This window comes from Bacillus rossius, chromosome 1 (assembly GCF_032445375.1).
Source record: "Bacillus rossius redtenbacheri isolate Brsri chromosome 1, Brsri_v3, whole genome shotgun sequence".
Classification (NCBI taxonomy): domain Eukaryota; kingdom Metazoa; phylum Arthropoda; class Insecta; order Phasmatodea; family Bacillidae; genus Bacillus; species Bacillus rossius.
Genome location: NC_086330.1, coordinates 329,230,820 through 329,248,092, shown reverse-complemented (window position 1 = coordinate 329,248,092; position 17,273 = coordinate 329,230,820). Strand labels below are relative to the sequence as shown.

Sequence of the window (17,273 nt, the reverse complement as noted above, 5' to 3'; positions counted from 1 at the left end):
AACAATGAAAATTTACAAACATTGTGGCTTCCTCAAATAATCTGTAATAAGTTAAACTTGTTGCATATAAACTTACAAACTACAAAGTGTTCCACCAATTATCCTTGCACCATAAAATTTACCTATGAAATATTTTAGATGTGTTGGTTTTTCTTCTTTGGTATATATTCGTATGTAATGTAAGCTGTCATTTTGCATAATATGGTGATTCTCTATGACACAAACAGTAAAAAAAACTACCTTTATTTAGATTGTCACTGTTCCTTGATATTAATACAAATTATGTGTGTTTGACTAGAGAATTAATGTCGAAAATGACACAAACGGTACGTATTTTTTTGAAACCATTTTTTCCCTAGGAAAGTCAAAGCTTATTTTTGAAAAACCTGTTCACAGTAATACCAGACATTTCTTTCCAGCTTTCTTGTGGAAAAGACAGTACCTTGTGGAGAACATGCAACAAAATTCGAGCTGCCATTTTTCATGAAAACATTTGTTTATGGGATTACTACAAACCTATAGATATTCAGAAAAATGGACTTATTTCAGGTAAGACAGACCAGTAAGTTCTGGAGTAATAACATTAATTATTGCTGTTGTTTTTCTCGGACAGAACTAAACAAAAAAAAAAAAAACCTTGAGGTTAGTTGTACACAAATAAATGACACTTTCACTAAGAAATTCACATGAGACATCCTGAGCATTCTAAGCTTCAGAATTCTTAATAACTTAAATGTCTTTCATTAATGTTGTGGTGTAAGGTCAATACAGGTCTCTAAATTATACTATTTTCATAAATTACACTTGAGAAGGCAATGAGCATGTGCTTCCTTTAGCATTAGATGATTTACTTAATTTTGGAGAACATTACATTCCATAAGGTCAAATGTGTCTATAAAAAAATTAAAATAAAGATGTGGTGGAAAAATCTGAACTTTCCTCACCATCTTCATTGCCGCCATTAGTCACAAATTTTTGGGTGGATTAAATAAATATCCAAGATAACCTTGAAATTGTAAGGGAGAGCAGCTGTTTGTGATAATGTTTGCCAAAATTATATTGACTGGGTTAGTTATTTTAGTAACTGAAGGACGACCAGATTAATGTTACATTGCAGAAATCAAATCTAGTTCTCATCACACCTTCTAAACTTCATACGTGTTCCTTTTTTTCATTAAAATGTTTTGTGAATGAGCCCCACTGGTGTATGTATAGGTAACAAATAATAATTGTTTTACATATTTGAAATGTTAAATCAAATATCAATTTATTCCCGAGTGTATAAGTAGACTAATTAATGACACAACTTGAGTTTACAAATAAAACTACAGTCAGTGCAAGATATTTGAAAGCCTGATATTTGAATTTATTCTGGAACAAGGTCAACAAAGTCTAGTCGGTTAAACTTTCAAACTTTATATATAAATATAAATATATACATAAATATAAAATGGTTTAATTTATTTTAGAAAAACAAATATTCATTTTACATGTTCTTTTAAAATTCTCAGAATTTTTATGATTTTAAAAGACAAAATAAAATAAAATAATTATTTTTGAAAAACATTTAAACATACCACACAGTAGCCACTGGCATTGCCTTTAAACCTAAAAATTTTCAGTTGATTATTTCATTTGGTTCTCCTTATCCATACTGCACAAAAATGTAAATATTCAACTTTGCCAGCTAATTATGCACACAGACACACACCCACAGGCACACAGGCATATACATTTTCATTTTGTTCAAGTTTAGCCACTCAAAAAGTCTACAAGTTTAACTGTGTTAAACGTAAATATAAAATAATGACCTGGAACGTGACAGATCCTTTAAACGGCTATGAAACTTCAAGCACAATAAAAATTAATACTTGTGAATTACCAGCTTGCCCTAATTCGGGGTGGTTTTATACATTGGCTGCTGGGCAGCATTGTTTTCCTACACTATATGTTCACCAGTTACAACACCTTCAGGATGAGTGTAAAGCACACACAAGGTACATAACCACTGGCCAAGACTGTATGTGATAAAATTATCCCATCTTTTCCCTGACAAAAATGTCATTTTTCCCTACCTTTTTTGAAATTTTCTGATATAAATCAAGTAAATACAGTCTCCATTTGGTTTGTACCTCTTACCAGCAATAAAAATTAAGGAATTTTTAAGGAACCCTTTAAGGATTTAAATGTCTTCAGATGTACAAGAATATCAATAGATTTCTTGTTCACTCATACTTCACCTTAAGTCATTAAATATTATTACAATTGGAAAATTAAATTTAATGGAAATTCTCTGCTTCAACATTGACAAAAAAAAACCAGCCTTGAGTATGTTAAGAACATAAGAACTAACAAAGTGCTAGTGCGAAACATTGCTTTGCTGACAGTCCAAAACGAAATAATAAAAACTACACATACCACAATGTGATTTTTTTTTATGTGATTTGTATAACATGTTAAGGCATTTTATAGAATCCATGGTGAAATTTAAGGACATTTAAGGGCCTTAAGCAATAAAAATAAAATTAAGGACTTTTTAAGGAAATTGAGGCATACAAATCATGCTCCACCATTCCCACAGCTTGCCTAGTTCTCGCTCAATTTTATTTCAGTCAGAAATTTTATTACGCCATTTTATAATACATACAACTATGCACTAAACACCATGTTAAAATAAATGGTTTCAGAGTACAGGTGATAGCAGACTAGAGCATGACATTTACCCCTCAAAGTATTAGTAATTTCCAGGATTTTTCCAGGATTTCAAGTAAAATCCCTGACTTTCCCAGACCAATTCCATTTCCCCATAATTTCTTTTATTTTCTGGAATGTGGAAACCCTGGGTTGGTTGTGACAAATGAACGGCCAGCACGAAGGGAGATTCTCAAGCATGAAAACACACTGCTCCCAACTGCAACCCTAGCATAAGAAGAAGCGTTACTGTATGTACTCATGTAGCTGTGTATTGAAAATGAGAACATTTTATTTGAACACACATTTCAGATGCTAGACCTGCACTAAGCGAAAAAATGTTAAAAATGTTTCAGGCTGGTTACAAGAATTTTTTTCACATACATAAGCATTTCAATTATATATACATTATGACAGCAGCAGAAAGGATATACTCTCTTATTTCCTTCAAAATCGAAAGTTTTTTCCAAAGCAGTTAACAGAAACAGTTTTTTATATCAAACATTAGTCTTAAAAAACTTTTGTCTAGCTCCAGTATAAGTATCTGAGGCAGAGAAATAGCCCAGAATGAATATTATGAAAATGTAATATATTAAGCTTTTCACATAATTGTCTCATATAAATAAAATAATAAAACCACGTATTATTATGTCATACTTTAATGTGCCAGATCCTTTTTTTCTCAATTATGAATATCTAATTTCATTCATAAAAGAGTGCCCCAAATTTGAATCTTGTTGGTCTCACAATTCCATAAAAAAATAATGTATAGGAACAAAGTCCTAGGGAATTAAGTTTTGAAAGAAACATTCAGTCCATTAAAAATAGACATACCTATACAATTTATCATATAAAAATTTATTTTTGTGTCACATTCCCTGAAGTGCTAAACAAACATCCTATGTGCATTGTAGCTCATGGCAGATACATACCAACATTTCTTTGATAGCTTATGTAGGAAATAATGTAATCCTTGTCAATACACCAGTCTTTGAATTTCCCTTCCTGAATAATTTCTCTTTAAATCTTTTTCCTCAAAAATCAAATCTTTCAACTACTAAAGATTTGATATTATTTGAGGATTTGATTAGACCATTCCTAATTTCATAACTTACATCTTCACCGTTTTTTATAATGGTTTTGCAGAGTCGAAGTTTGTCTCAGTGCTGAACGGCCCTTTGAAACAGTGCATTGGTCTGTCCGATCACGAAATCGCAGAACTTGCAGACTTCTTCAGAGTTCCTGATGGCAGGATATACTACAAACAATTCTGTGAAGTTCTGCAATGCAGCGGTGAGAAAGATATTGATTGTTAAAACAAACATTTAGTTGTAAAATTGCATAAGGCTCTAAGATTACATTGAATCATTTGTATCATCTTTCCGTTGATAAAACCTTGGTGAAAAATTTTCAAAATAAAAATTTTCAAAATATGAAAATTGCCACTTGAATCATTACATATCAAAGACTTAAGGCACAACTCACTAATAACACAGTCATGATGAAGGCATTGTCACCCATGACCTCAAAAATGACATTCAATAATGGATTAGTTATCACCAACAGGCAAAGGAATATTCAGCCACACCAATTAAATTTATTGATGTTATTTTGAAAATTTAACTTCATTGCAACAGCATTAATAATGTTATAAACTTTATTTAAATTCTATATAGATAGGTATATATACATTTTGTTTTATGAAAAGTTGTTGCAGCATTTGAGGAATTAGCATGACATTAAAAGAGTTCAATGTTTTTAACTCAATAATGAGCTGAGAAAGTTTAAATATTGTGAGCAAGAGAGGAATATCCACATTTAGTCTCACATACTTTTCAGCTATTTTCCTGTGGCCTGGAAACCTAACAGGGTGGCTAGCAAACCTGTGATAACAAATTTCCAGACTTTTCCAGGTTTTGAAAAAAAATTTCCCTGACCAATGATATTAGTCTCCAATAACTATAAAAAATTAAAATTCAAAATCGTGACTGGTAGCATACCACTCGTCACTGTTGCCACATGCAATCAACAATAATTTTATCACCATACTGTCGACAGCACTGAAATTAGATGAGGTAGACGTGTTCATATACTTAGGAGCAAAACAATAAGAAAAAAATTTTTGTAACACTTAGATACAGGCTGGAAAAGGTAGGGGGGGGGGGGGGGAGGAACAAAGAATGTTGATGTGGAACCTATACTTATCAAAATAAGGCTCTGCTACAACATTAATCAGTAATCTCAACATTAAAAAAAATTCCCTGTTTCTGAAAATCCCCTGACATTTCCAGGTTTTCCCGTTTTTCCTTTTGCTAGCCATCCTGCCTTAGATGCTCTGTGGACGCGAGTCCGTTTGTGTATTTGAACCAAGCCAGTTACTGCCTAGATGACAGGTAGGGATAAAACTGTAAGGAAAATTGAATAAGCCTTAATGCTGATGAGATAAGTTTCATCTTTAAGCATTTCTCATTAGAGCACGTTTCCATACTGTGTTTATTGTGTTGCGATTCTACTTATCCTGAAGACAAATTCTACTCAGCTGCTTTCCTAGCTTGTAAGGAAATATGATGATTAATATTTTTGTGAAAAGAAAATAAAAATGTTTTATTGACGTGTTTATTTTTAGTGCCAGAGTTTCAGCAAAACCCCCCTCTGGTTTCGGGGCTGGAGTGGGAGGACCCTTTCCACACAAACAGGCTGAGCATGTCGGAGGAGCGGAGGTTACAGCTCATGCTATGCAAGATTGCCACTCTCGTCAACGTGAGAAGGCTCGTGATCAGACCCTACTTTCAAGACTACGAGCTGGTGAGTCCCCCCACTTTGGTATGCCAAGAAAACTCTCAGAAACACTATTTTTGCTGTTTTGAAAAATTTACTGAATAAGTTTAGTTATGCCTGAAATATTATTATTTTTTTTTTTTTTTTTTCCAGATTGCAAAAAATGGAGGCACCGTAACCATTGGCCATTTTGCTCGTGTGCTCAGTTTCCTCGGAATTCTTTTATCGGCTGAAGACTTTCAGCTGCTCCTCAAGAAATTTCTGAAAGACAGCTACACAGTAAACTATGTAGCTTTCGTGGCTGCTCTAGATGATGTCATCAAATATCTAGACAAACATGAAATGTTAGACCTTGGAGGAGTAAGTAACTATTTGTAAATATTAATCATTTCTAATTGGTGTAAATGTTTATTATATCATGTCACCAAGAGCAGCACTGTAGTAATGAGAAAAATATTGGGGAGAAAAAACCAGATAACAATTTACCGTATACAGCAAATACCGCAGGATCATAAAAAAAAAGTGTCAATATAATGAACTTGATTGAAAGCAGTTACGAATATACAATTTTTTTAGTAAAATTTTTTCAGCACAGTGCAGCACACACCCAAGCACACACTGTCATCATCCTTTATTATCGGGCATGTGTCGTTTAACCTAAAGGCGTTTTGCCTAATTTTAGGCAAAATGCCGTTTAGCAAAACACCGTTAGGAAAATCGCCATTAGACAAAATGCAGTTGGCCAAATAGGAGTTAGGCAAAATGCCATTAGGCAAAATTCCGTTAGGGAAAACACCGTTAGGCTAATCGCCATTAGGCTAATCGCCATTAGGCAAAATGCTTTTTCCTCTTTTAGGCAAAACGCCATTAGGCAATTCGGCGTTAGGCATAATCACGGATAGGCAAATCACCGTTAGGCAAACCACTGATAGGCAAAATGCCAAAAGGCAAAATGCCGTTAGGTTAGGTTAGACAAAATGCCATTAGGCAAATCACCATTAGGCAAAACGCCGTTGGCCAAATCGTAGTTAGGCAAAATGCCGTTAGGCAAAACAATGTTTTGTCATCATAGTAACATTTTAGGCAAAACGCCGTTTGGCAAATCGGAGTTAGGCAAATCGCCGTCAGACATAACTCCGTTAGAGAAAATGCTGTTAGGCAAATCGCCTTTAGGCAAATAGCTGTTAGGCAATTCGACGTTAGGCAAAATGCCTTTAAGCGAAATGACTTTAGGCAAATCGCAGTAACAAATTCATGTTTAGGCAAACCGCCTTTACGCAAATAGACTGTTACTCCCCCATGTGTCACTGCTGGACTTAGATTATTGATGCCCCACTCTTTTCTGGTTAAAGCCATCTCTAACTGGTAGCATGGATTTAGAACTCTTAATGTTTAATACCTATAAATCTACTTCAAAAAAGGACATACAATATTAGGTAAGTTAGCATTTGTAACTAGAGTTTTTAAAGTTATTTAATTTATGTAGTTTGTTTGGTAAATAACAAAGCTTTAACACTGATCAAATACAGTGAAAGGTGCCGGATTATGGATTTTACCAGATTTACAATATAGTATTAATAAAAATATGAAAGAAAAATTTATATACAGAATAATGGTATCCAAACAAGTTATAATAAGCTGCTTTAAATAAAATATGATGAGCATTGTCCTTCAAAAATCATTACGGACATGTAGGTACCCATGAAATGTGAAATATAACCTGCAATAAAACAGGAAACATTGCTAAAATCAAACTACCTAGACAGTAATGATTAGAGACAAAATTTTATGGTTTTATTTTTAGACCAATTTTGTTTCTAAGCAAAGAGATTTCGGTGTTATTGTTTTTATTGTTTTATGAACTGTGTTTATTTAAAATGATAGCACAATTTAAAAAAAAAAAAAAAAACACTTACTTGTTCAAAAATACCACTTCACCAAAACAGTGTCATTCTGACTGATACATGATGCACTTACACAATATGATAATTTGTAAAAAGCATTCTAACTATTGGGAACAATAAATATATATCAGCAAGTATATGTACGTTTGAAAAATGTACCAATGGCGGAATATAAAAATTATTTGCAAATAACTGTTGCAGTATCAAAAAAAGCAACAAAATTTTTAATCTATTTGGTACATACATCATGGTACTAACTCCATGTTAATAATTTACATTTATTGAATTAAGTACATATATTAAAAGATTTATTTTTTGTGATCTGAATTGAGCATTGATTAAATTAGCTGATTAAAATAATGATTTTTTTGTTGCATTTCAGTGCTTTATGGTGTATTAACTTGCATTTTGGTGTTGTATGGTTTATTGAAATGCTTTTCGGTGTTACATATTTCGGCTTTATGGCAATTAACCAAATAATCTTGCCTCTAGTAATGATCAATACTGAGAGTAAAGCGATCTCAAGGCCACGGTCAACAGCCGGAACCCACCCAGAAAAATATGATAGTGAGCAGCTCCATACGTGCTAGACTGTGCTGAGCCACACAATGCCGGATTAAACAGTTTTCACTGTGCAATGATGTGAACAAGTGATGGACAAGATTTTATGGTTTTTATTGTTACGTCAATTTAGTTTTTAAAACAGGAGATTTGTGTTCATTGTTTTAATTTTTATACCTTATCTTGAATCATAAAAAACTGAATTTTTCAAGAAATATGAAATAAAAAAATTCTTAATACAGTACATACTTATAAATTTCATTAAAAAATTATAATTTTGAATGACACTTGATGCACTAATACAATACAATCATTAGTAATATGCATGTCTAGAAAAAAAACTACTCACAAAAAAAACAAGTTTTTAGGTGTTTGAAAAACATCATCATTAATGTAAAAACCTATAAAGTGTTACTAATAAAAGATGCAAGCTCAAATAACTTAATATTCAATGTGTCAGTCCATTTAGTTTACACATACTGGTACAAAATACATGATAAATAAATTACACTTGATAAATTTATTTTTTATAAAAAAAAAATTTGCATTAAGTTTTGTCAAATCACTGATTAATTTAATATTTTTGATTACATTTCGGTGCCATATGTTTTGATGTTATGTTTTACTGCCATGCTTTCACCACACAATCTTGTACCCTGGAAATGACGCATCGTGCGCGCGCTGCGAGAAGCAAGTGCACGCGCTGGCTACTGACGGAGATGCGACGGCTTCCCTCAGGACCTGCTGGCACAGTTCCCGGGCAGGGCGATCATCGCCGAGCTCCCCAAGCTGCCGCGGCCGGAGATCGGCACCGTCCCGGTCGCAGAGATCTTCGGGGAGCAGAGCGCCTTCCACCCGGTTTTGCGCCCGCCCGTGAGGGGCGAGGACCTGCGGAGGGTCATGCTGCGAGTGCAGCGGCACGTCCTCGCCAACCGGGTACGGACGGCGGACTTCTTCAAGGTCAGTGGCCCCACCTCTTCCAACCCCACCGAGTCCACACATCCCAACCGGTTCTAGAAACATTAAAGCAGGATTCATAGGTTAAAAACTTAGGTCCATTTGTACAGTAGTATTAAAACTAAAATTAAGCTTCAGGAAAAATTTTATTTATAAAAGAAAAAAAAATTTTTATCGTTTTACTTTCATAGTGTTGGATTTGTAAATAGTGCTTACCCTAGATTTATGTTAACTAATTCAAGTGTTGGACGCTTCAAAATTCAAATATGGCGCGATTTCGCTGCCATTAACTCAAGCGATCCTGGTGGCCATCAGGAAAGACTCAGTGGTTCGTCTGGTACCGGCGTCATCGGACGCCCGGCTATCGTTTTTGACTTTCATGTTATCTGGTAACAGTTTCAGTACGAAACATTTGGTCCTCCGGGCCGGATCAATCCGCTAACCGCGATTACTGAGCTATCGGGCTCAGTTCTAGTTACGTGGAGAGATTCGGAGTGTTTGTTTGCGTCGTTCATTGTACCGAGTCTCCTTTGTCCGTCGTTGCCCCGCCATAAAACGTGAACGGGTTATCATCTTAATGTGCTATTAGCTTCCCGTGTAAGGGAAGATAAGAACTGAGTGCGTAAGGGAAGATAAAAATTGCCTTTATCACACTGACGGTGTTGGTGCTGACGAAGCCTTTTGTGTCGTGCCGCACTATTATTTCTTATCTTTCCACGGTAACCAGATACTGATAATGACCGGTCTGCTATAAGATTGCGTGTTTTCTAAGACTGGCGGTGAAATATGACTTTGAATTATTAAGTAGACCGTTAACATAGATTTTGCCAAGTCTTTGTTCGGCATTACTACACATATCGATACAAAATCGATTCGCAGGACATTGAAAATCGATTATTTAAACACTACTCGGTTTAGAATCGATTTTAGTTATAAAATCGATTTTATAAACACCACTCGGTTCAGAATCGATTTTTTGCTGAAAAATCGTTTACATTTAAATTTTTAGTTGGTGCTTCCATTTTTGACTGAGTGTACTTAAGTAGAATAAACACAACCATGACTGACAGTGTTTCAGCTCTGGAGCGACGTCTGGAGCGTGCCGAAAACCGATTACAGCGTGCTGCGGATCTGGCCAAAAGGGTTACTACAGACACTTCCAAGCAGTCATTATTCTTTGCAACCTGTCGGGACTTATCTCAGCTTCGTAATGGGTTTGAAGATGACCATTTGGCTTATGAATTGGCATGCAAGGAGCAAGTTGATTTTGATGACACAAGGCATACAAGTAGGCTAAATCACTTCGACAATCTTTATTATGAAGTTAATGCAATCTGGGACACATTAGTGCAGGATTCTAAGAACCGGACCAAAGAAACACGTAATCAATGTGCAGCTGGGTCGTCACCCCGTCTGCCAGCTATTGATTTACCCCACTTTCAGGGTAATCCAACAGAATGGCTCAGCTTCTCAAATCTGTTTGAGGCTCTAGTTGTAGACAACAGAAGTCTCACCAATGTAGAGAGACTATCTTACCTAAAGTCATCTTTGTCTGGTGACGCGTTGGCAGTAATTCAGGCATTACCCTTGACTGATTCGAACTATAGTATTGCTTGGGAACTACTGTCTAAGAGGTACAGTAACAAGCGCTTGATTGTTTCATTGCACATTGAAGCAATTATGCAAATACCATCTGTGTCATTAGAGGCCCCAGCATCAGTGAATAAGATGATGTCTCTTCTGGCAGAGCACATTGCGGCATTACGAGTGCTGGATGTCAATGTTGAAAAATGGGACCCGCTGTTGCTGCATATCATTGAAGCTAAGCTGGATAAGGTTTTGCGTAACCAGTGGGAGCTGTTTATTAATGACAAGGGAGCAGAGTTACCCAAGCTTACCGAGTTTTTGTTATTTTTAGAGGGTTATCGCCGTGCAGCTGAGTCACAGCTAGTGACGTCTGGGAAAACCTTTAAGAGCAAGTCGTCTATTTATTCTAAGCAAGCTTCTAGATATGTGCAACATCAGTCATTCGCAGGAAACACTGTTTCCAAGTCAGTGAAGTGTGTCATATGCAGTGGACCTCACGAAATCTACCAGTGCCCCAAGTTCCTTGAGTCATCCCCAAAGGAAAGGTATCAGATGGTGAGGTCAGGAAACCTCTGTTTGAACTGCTTGCGAACGTCTCATCATGCAAGTGCATGCCTTTCGTCTTCTCATTGTCGGTCTTGTGACTCTTGACATCACACACTACTTCATTTTAGTGACATACGACCACAGTCACCAGACCATGATGGTGTGAATGCGTTGTGTGCTTCATCTCCTGGACAATATTTGGCTGCATCCGAACTGCATAATCAAGATAGTCCATCTACGATTTTGCTGTCCACTGCACTCATAGAAATTCCAGTCAGCTCTGGCAGGACTCACACAGTTCGAGCACTCTTGGACTCTGCCAGCCAATCCAGCTTCATGACAGAAGGTTGTGTGAAGAGGCTAGGCTTAATACGTCGAAAGGCAGCTCTGCCAGTCTACGGTGTTTCCCAGGTACCAGTGCATGTCGCTAGGGGAGTAGTTGACTGTTTAGTGAAACCAGTTGGTCAGGAGGGTCCGCAATTGTCACTCACTGCCTTCATTTTGCCTAAGATCACTGGCTCACTGCCTACAACACAACTGAACCCTCATTCATGGGATCATCTTTCCCATTTGCAACTAGCTGACCCTCACTATGCACAGCCTGGGCCTATTGACGTGCTAATTGGGGCAGACCTGTTTCCCTATGTGCTGAGCGGACGCACACTAAGTCTCAGTACCCAGGTCCCTGTAGCGATTGACACTGTCTTTGGATGGGTAGTGATGGGGAGAGTACCCACATCTGCAGTATCGCTCAGTTGTGTATCACTTCATTCTATTACACCAACACTTGACGACACAGTTCGGCAGTTTTGGGAGGTGGAAGAGGTTATCGTACCCCCAAAGCCTTCCTCTGAGGACATTCGATGTGAACAGATCTTTCTCGAGACTTGCAGAAGAGATGAGAATGGTAGATATAGTGTGGCCTTACCTTTCAAGGAGCCTTCACCTCATTTTGAGGAATCACGTGTTCAAGCACTAAAACGTTTTCACTACCTTGAACGCAAGATGAACAAAAACCCTCATTTTAAAGCATCCTATGTAGAATTTATGTCAGATTACATTGACCAGGGTCATATGTCAATGGTTCAAGAACCCCAGTTGACTACACCGTCGTTTTATATTCCGCATCACGGAGTTTTGAAACCAGACAGTAGTACAACAAAGTTACGTGTGGTCTTTGATGCATCGGCCAAGGACAGCAAAGGAACTTCTCTGAATGATCAATTACTTACGGGACCCAAACTGCACAGAGACATAGCTGACATTCTTCTCTCATTTCGAGATCATGCAGTTGCATTTACTGCTGACATACGACAGATGTACCGTCAGATTCTAGTTCAAGAGGAATTCCGCGACTGTCAACGAATTCTGTGGCGACCATCTGATGATGATCCAGTTTGTGAGTACAGGCTCAACACTGTTACCTATGGCGTGTCATCTGCACCCTACCTTGCTATCCGCACACTCCATCAACTGGCTGCAGATGAGAAAGATAGATTCCCTCGGGCATCATCAGTCCTCCTAAAAGACACGTATGTTGATGATGTTGTAACTGGAGCACCCAATGCACGTGATGCTATCTCATTGCAAAGAGAGTTAATTGACCTCCTCAAGGCTGGTGGTTTTCAGTTGCGAAAATTTGCCAGTAATGATTTATCTCTGCTCTCTTGGCTTTCCGAAGACTTGGTGCAGGGCAGCAAGGCTCTCCCCTTGGACAACACTTGTGGACTTCCCACCGTCAAAATATTGGGTCTGCAGTGGCAATCTGAAGTGGATGCATTCGCTTACAATGTTCAACCTACTTCCTCGACAGCTACGAAGCGGAGCATACTGTCCGACTTGGCGCGAATATTTGACCCTCTAGGTTGGCTGTCACCTGTGGTCCTGCTTGCAAAATGCCTCATTCAGCACTTGTGGATTCGATGCATAGATTGGGATGACCCTCCTCCTGCCGACATCCTTGCAACGTGGCAGCGGTTCCAGCGAGAGCTTCCTAGTCTGGCTAGCATCACTATTTCAAGATTTGTCCCAGTGACCCAAAGAGAACTCTTACTAGAGATCCATGGATTCTCTGATAGTTCGGAGCAAGGTTATGCGGCAGTTGTTTATCTCAGAGCCACTTCACCTGATGGCTCAGTATCTGTATACCTTCTGGTTGGAAGGTCAAAGGTAGCCCCAATTAAAAGAGTGTCATTGCCTCGCCTGGAACTCTGTGGTGCTTTGCTGCTTGCTCGCACAATGCATAGAATCTTGCAAAATTATGGACCTCATGTGAACCTAGACCAAATATTTGCCTGGACAGACTCTACAGTTGTCCTACACTGGATCCGTGGATCACCTCATAAATGGAAAACTTTTGTTGCAAATCGTGTCGGCCAAATCCATGACCTTGTCCCAGCAAAGCACTGGAATCATGTGTTGTCAGACAGCAACCCGGCTGATTGTGCCTCTAGGGGCTTGTTTCCAAGTGAGATAGCTGACCACTCGCTGTGGTGGACCGGTCCATCATGGCTGTATAAGCCACCAGAGGAATGGCCACAACTCACCGGCTTGATGGACAGCATGGACGAAACAGTGATGGAACAACGGATCTTTACCTTGCATAGTGTCAACCCTCTGGCAGACACTACGCTGCTGGAAAGGTTCTCATCTTTAAGCAAGGTCAAACGCATTACGGCCTATTGTCTCCGCTTTGTGCAACGTTTGCGCTTCAAGAAACTTCCCCCCCGTAGTCCACCAGATGCTAATGAGCTTAAAGATGCCATGATGGTATGGGTTCGTTTAGCCCAGGCTTCAGCATTCGCATCTGATATCAAAGCTCTGCAAGCTAACCAACCATATCGGGGTCCACTCTTCAAGCTGTCTCCCTTCTTGGATCCTGCTGGCATTCTCAGGGTGGGCGGACGTTTGGAATTATCAGACTTGGCTTACAACCAACGACATCCAATTCTACTGCCCAAACACCACAGATTGACAGACCTTGTAATTGACCACCTTCACATCCATATGATGCACTGTGGTCCCACCATACTACAGTCTGCTGTGCAACGTGACTTCTGGATTGTAGGTGCTCGGGGCCTCATTCGTCAACGGCTGAAGAAGTGTACTTTATGCTTTCGAGTTCGCCCTGTGCCTCGAAACCCACCCATGGGTAATCTTCCAGTCGATCGTGTCACACAAGCCAAGCCATTTCTCAAGACAGGAGTCGACTATGCTGGACCCTTTAAAATCACCATGTCCCGACTGCGGAAGGCCCGCATCCAGGATGCCTACTTGTGCCTGTTTGTATGCTTTGCCACCAAGGCAATCCACTTGGAGCTGGCCTCTGATCTGACGACAGATGCTTTCATAGCTGCCTTTCGCCGTTTCTTGTCTCGTCGGGGGCGATGCTCTGACCTTCACAGCGATTGCGGGACTAACTTTGTCGGTGCCAGTCGCTTGTTGACTGGACTAAGAGCCTTCATGTCAAGCAAGGATACACATGACTCCTTTGCTCAGTTGCTGGTTGAACACCAAGTTACCTGGCATTTCAATCCCCCATCAGCACCACATTTTGGAGGCCTGTGGGAGGCAGGTGTAAAGTCTGTGAAGTCTCTCCTCATAAAGAGTGTAGGTGCTCAGGTACTCACTTATGAGGAATTATACACTCTCATGACACAAGTAGAGGCCATTCTCAACTCACGGCCTCTGTGTGCTCTCTCAAATAATCCAAACGACATGGCTGCTCTGACACCCAGTCATTTTCTAGTCTTGGGGCCTCCTGCACTAGTGCCCGAACCAGATTTGTCCCACCTCAAGCTAAATCGTTTGTCTCGATGGCAACTCATCCAGCAAGCGCATCAGTCATTCTGGAAGCGCTGGCACCAGGATTATCTACAACAGCTGCAGCAACGACCCAAGAGCCTAACTGACCAAGACATCCTCAGTGTTGGCACCTTGGTTCTCATCAAAGATCCGAATCTACCACCATTGTGCTGGAAGTTAGGCCGTATTGTGAAGACTTTTCCTGGCTCAGATGGTGTCGTGAGAGTGGCTGAGGTGAAGACCCAACAAGGCACCTTTCTACGGCCTGTGGTGAAGCTGTGCCCGCTGCCCGCCCAATAAATGTTTAAAATATGCATTTTGGTGGGCGGTATGTTGGATTTGTAAATAGTGCTTACCCTAGATTTATGTTAACTAATTCAAGTGTTGGACGCTTCAAAATTCAAATATGGCGCCATTTCGCTGCCATTAACTCAAGCGATCCTGGTGGCCATCAGGAAAGACTCAGTGGTTCGTCTGGTACCGGCGTCATCGGACGCCCGGCTATCGTTTTTGACTTTCATGTTATCTGGTAACAGTTTCAGTACGAAACACATAGTGTGCATGTTAACGCAAATTCCATTTAATCCACAATTCTGGTGATCCAGACTGGGTCCGGTCTCATGTAGTCCAAATTAATGGGACTCCACTGTACATAGAAATAGTGTACGCTATAAATGCTAAATATATCCTGAATATTTTCATGGTTTAAACACTATTAAGTACTTCAGCCAACTTCCCTGAGTTTTCTCTGTTTTTGGTTTCGCACCTAATGTTTTTTCCTGTCCCATCAGATAACAGCTATATTAAAAAAGTATACATTATTATCAAAACACATTAAACCAATATACAAACACATGGAATTGTCATAATTTTCAATAACACTACATTGCCAACTCTGCCAGTCTGGAAAAAAACAAACAAATATATCTGGTTGACTAAATTTGAAGTAATTTAATATTATAGATTGTTACCCGATAAAAACTATAGATATATGACTGTCCTTAAAAAAATTGCAATTGTTTGTAACTCTTACAATGAATTAATGTTAGTAATGATCAGATACATATTATGAATGGCATATGAATTTACAATTAAAATACATTCCAGTTTTGAAACATTAGGCTACTACATAGTATAACAAATTACTGATACTGATACGCAACAAATATATTGTCAATTTCCCTGTGTTTTTTTGGTTCTGAAGACACCTTTAGAATTCTCTGATATTTACTTGATTTCCAGATTTTCCATGATTGTTTTTAAATTTTGTTAAATGCTATAAAAATGCTAAATCTAAGTTTGTACATATAAAATTTACTGTTATTTTAGGTAATGCAAATTTCCATCAACGTTTCCTCCAATAGGCTTGGTCATTCTTTTAATTCAAGTTTTATTAATTTGTCACCACAAGATGCAAAACTACAAAACTAGTGATTACATAATAAAGTGTCTGTTCAAAAGTTTTATATTGACTTTCAGAAATAATACTGTAAATTTTTTAATAGTAACATCAAAACCACCATATTAACTACACAATAAAATACAATGGCTACGTTTAATTTTATTCCATTTTATTGTAAGTTTATTTTGTTAACTCACCTGTTACGAGGTGTGTAAATTAAGTAGTGCGACTGGCAACATAGCATTCTAACTGGTGTGCTATCAGGTTTTGCTTCAGACTTGGGCACAGTGCAACAGAAACTTATGCAAAACTTCAGCAGACCTACGGAGACAGTGGGTTGTCAAGGTCCCAGGTTTTTAGTTGGTTAAAGGTATTTTCAGAGGGAAGCTAGTCGATTGAAGATGAACCTCGAAGCGAAAGGCCTTCATCTTCGATAACTGATGAAAATGCCGACTCAATCTGGGATCTTGTGCGTTCAGATCCTCGGTTGACGGTCAGATTATAGGGGTAGAGTTGAATTTGACTCGCATCAATTTCATCACAAAAAACTTTTCGCGGGACCAAAAGGTCATCCGGAGGGAAAGGCACCTTGAGTCATTTTTGGAATGTGTCATTACCAGTGAAGAGTCTTGGGTGTTTGAGTACGACCCGGAAACCAACTGCCAGGGCATGGAATGGCACACTTCTACCTCTTCAAGGCCAAAGAAAAGCAAGAATGAGCAATTCGAAAATCAAATGCATGCTGATTTCCTTTTTTGATAGTCAGGGAATCATCCACAAACAGTTTGTGCTTCAAAGCCAACCAGTCAATCAACAATTTTACAGGGAGTTTCTTGAAAACCTTCGATAAAGGGTAATGTGTGTGAGACCAAAAATCAAGAACTGGGTGTTGCATCACGACAATGTGCCTTGTCACACAGCAATTTCAGTAAATGAGTTTTTGGCCAGTAAAAACATTCCATTAGCTCCTCAGCTTCCTTATTCACCTGACTTGAATCCTTGTGTCTTTTTCCTCTTCCCGAGATTGAAAATTCACCTTAAGG

At 38.6% G+C, this 17,273-nt stretch overlaps 1 protein-coding gene across 1 annotated transcript in view; it reads left to right on the top strand.

Moving 5' to 3' along the window:
- The window catches only part of LOC134528020 (uncharacterized), a 31,607-nt gene continuing 14,334 nt past the window's right edge, over positions 1–17,273 (top strand). The window contains exons 1-6 of the mRNA XM_063361185.1: positions 1–326; positions 420–549; positions 3,838–3,984; positions 5,318–5,496; positions 5,623–5,829; positions 8,673–8,894. Of these exons, the coding sequence (XP_063217255.1) occupies positions 306–326; positions 420–549; positions 3,838–3,984; positions 5,318–5,496; positions 5,623–5,829; positions 8,673–8,894 (906 nt within the window). The 5' untranslated portion in view covers positions 1–305. The remainder of the gene's footprint in view (positions 327–419; positions 550–3,837; positions 3,985–5,317; positions 5,497–5,622; positions 5,830–8,672; positions 8,895–17,273) is intronic.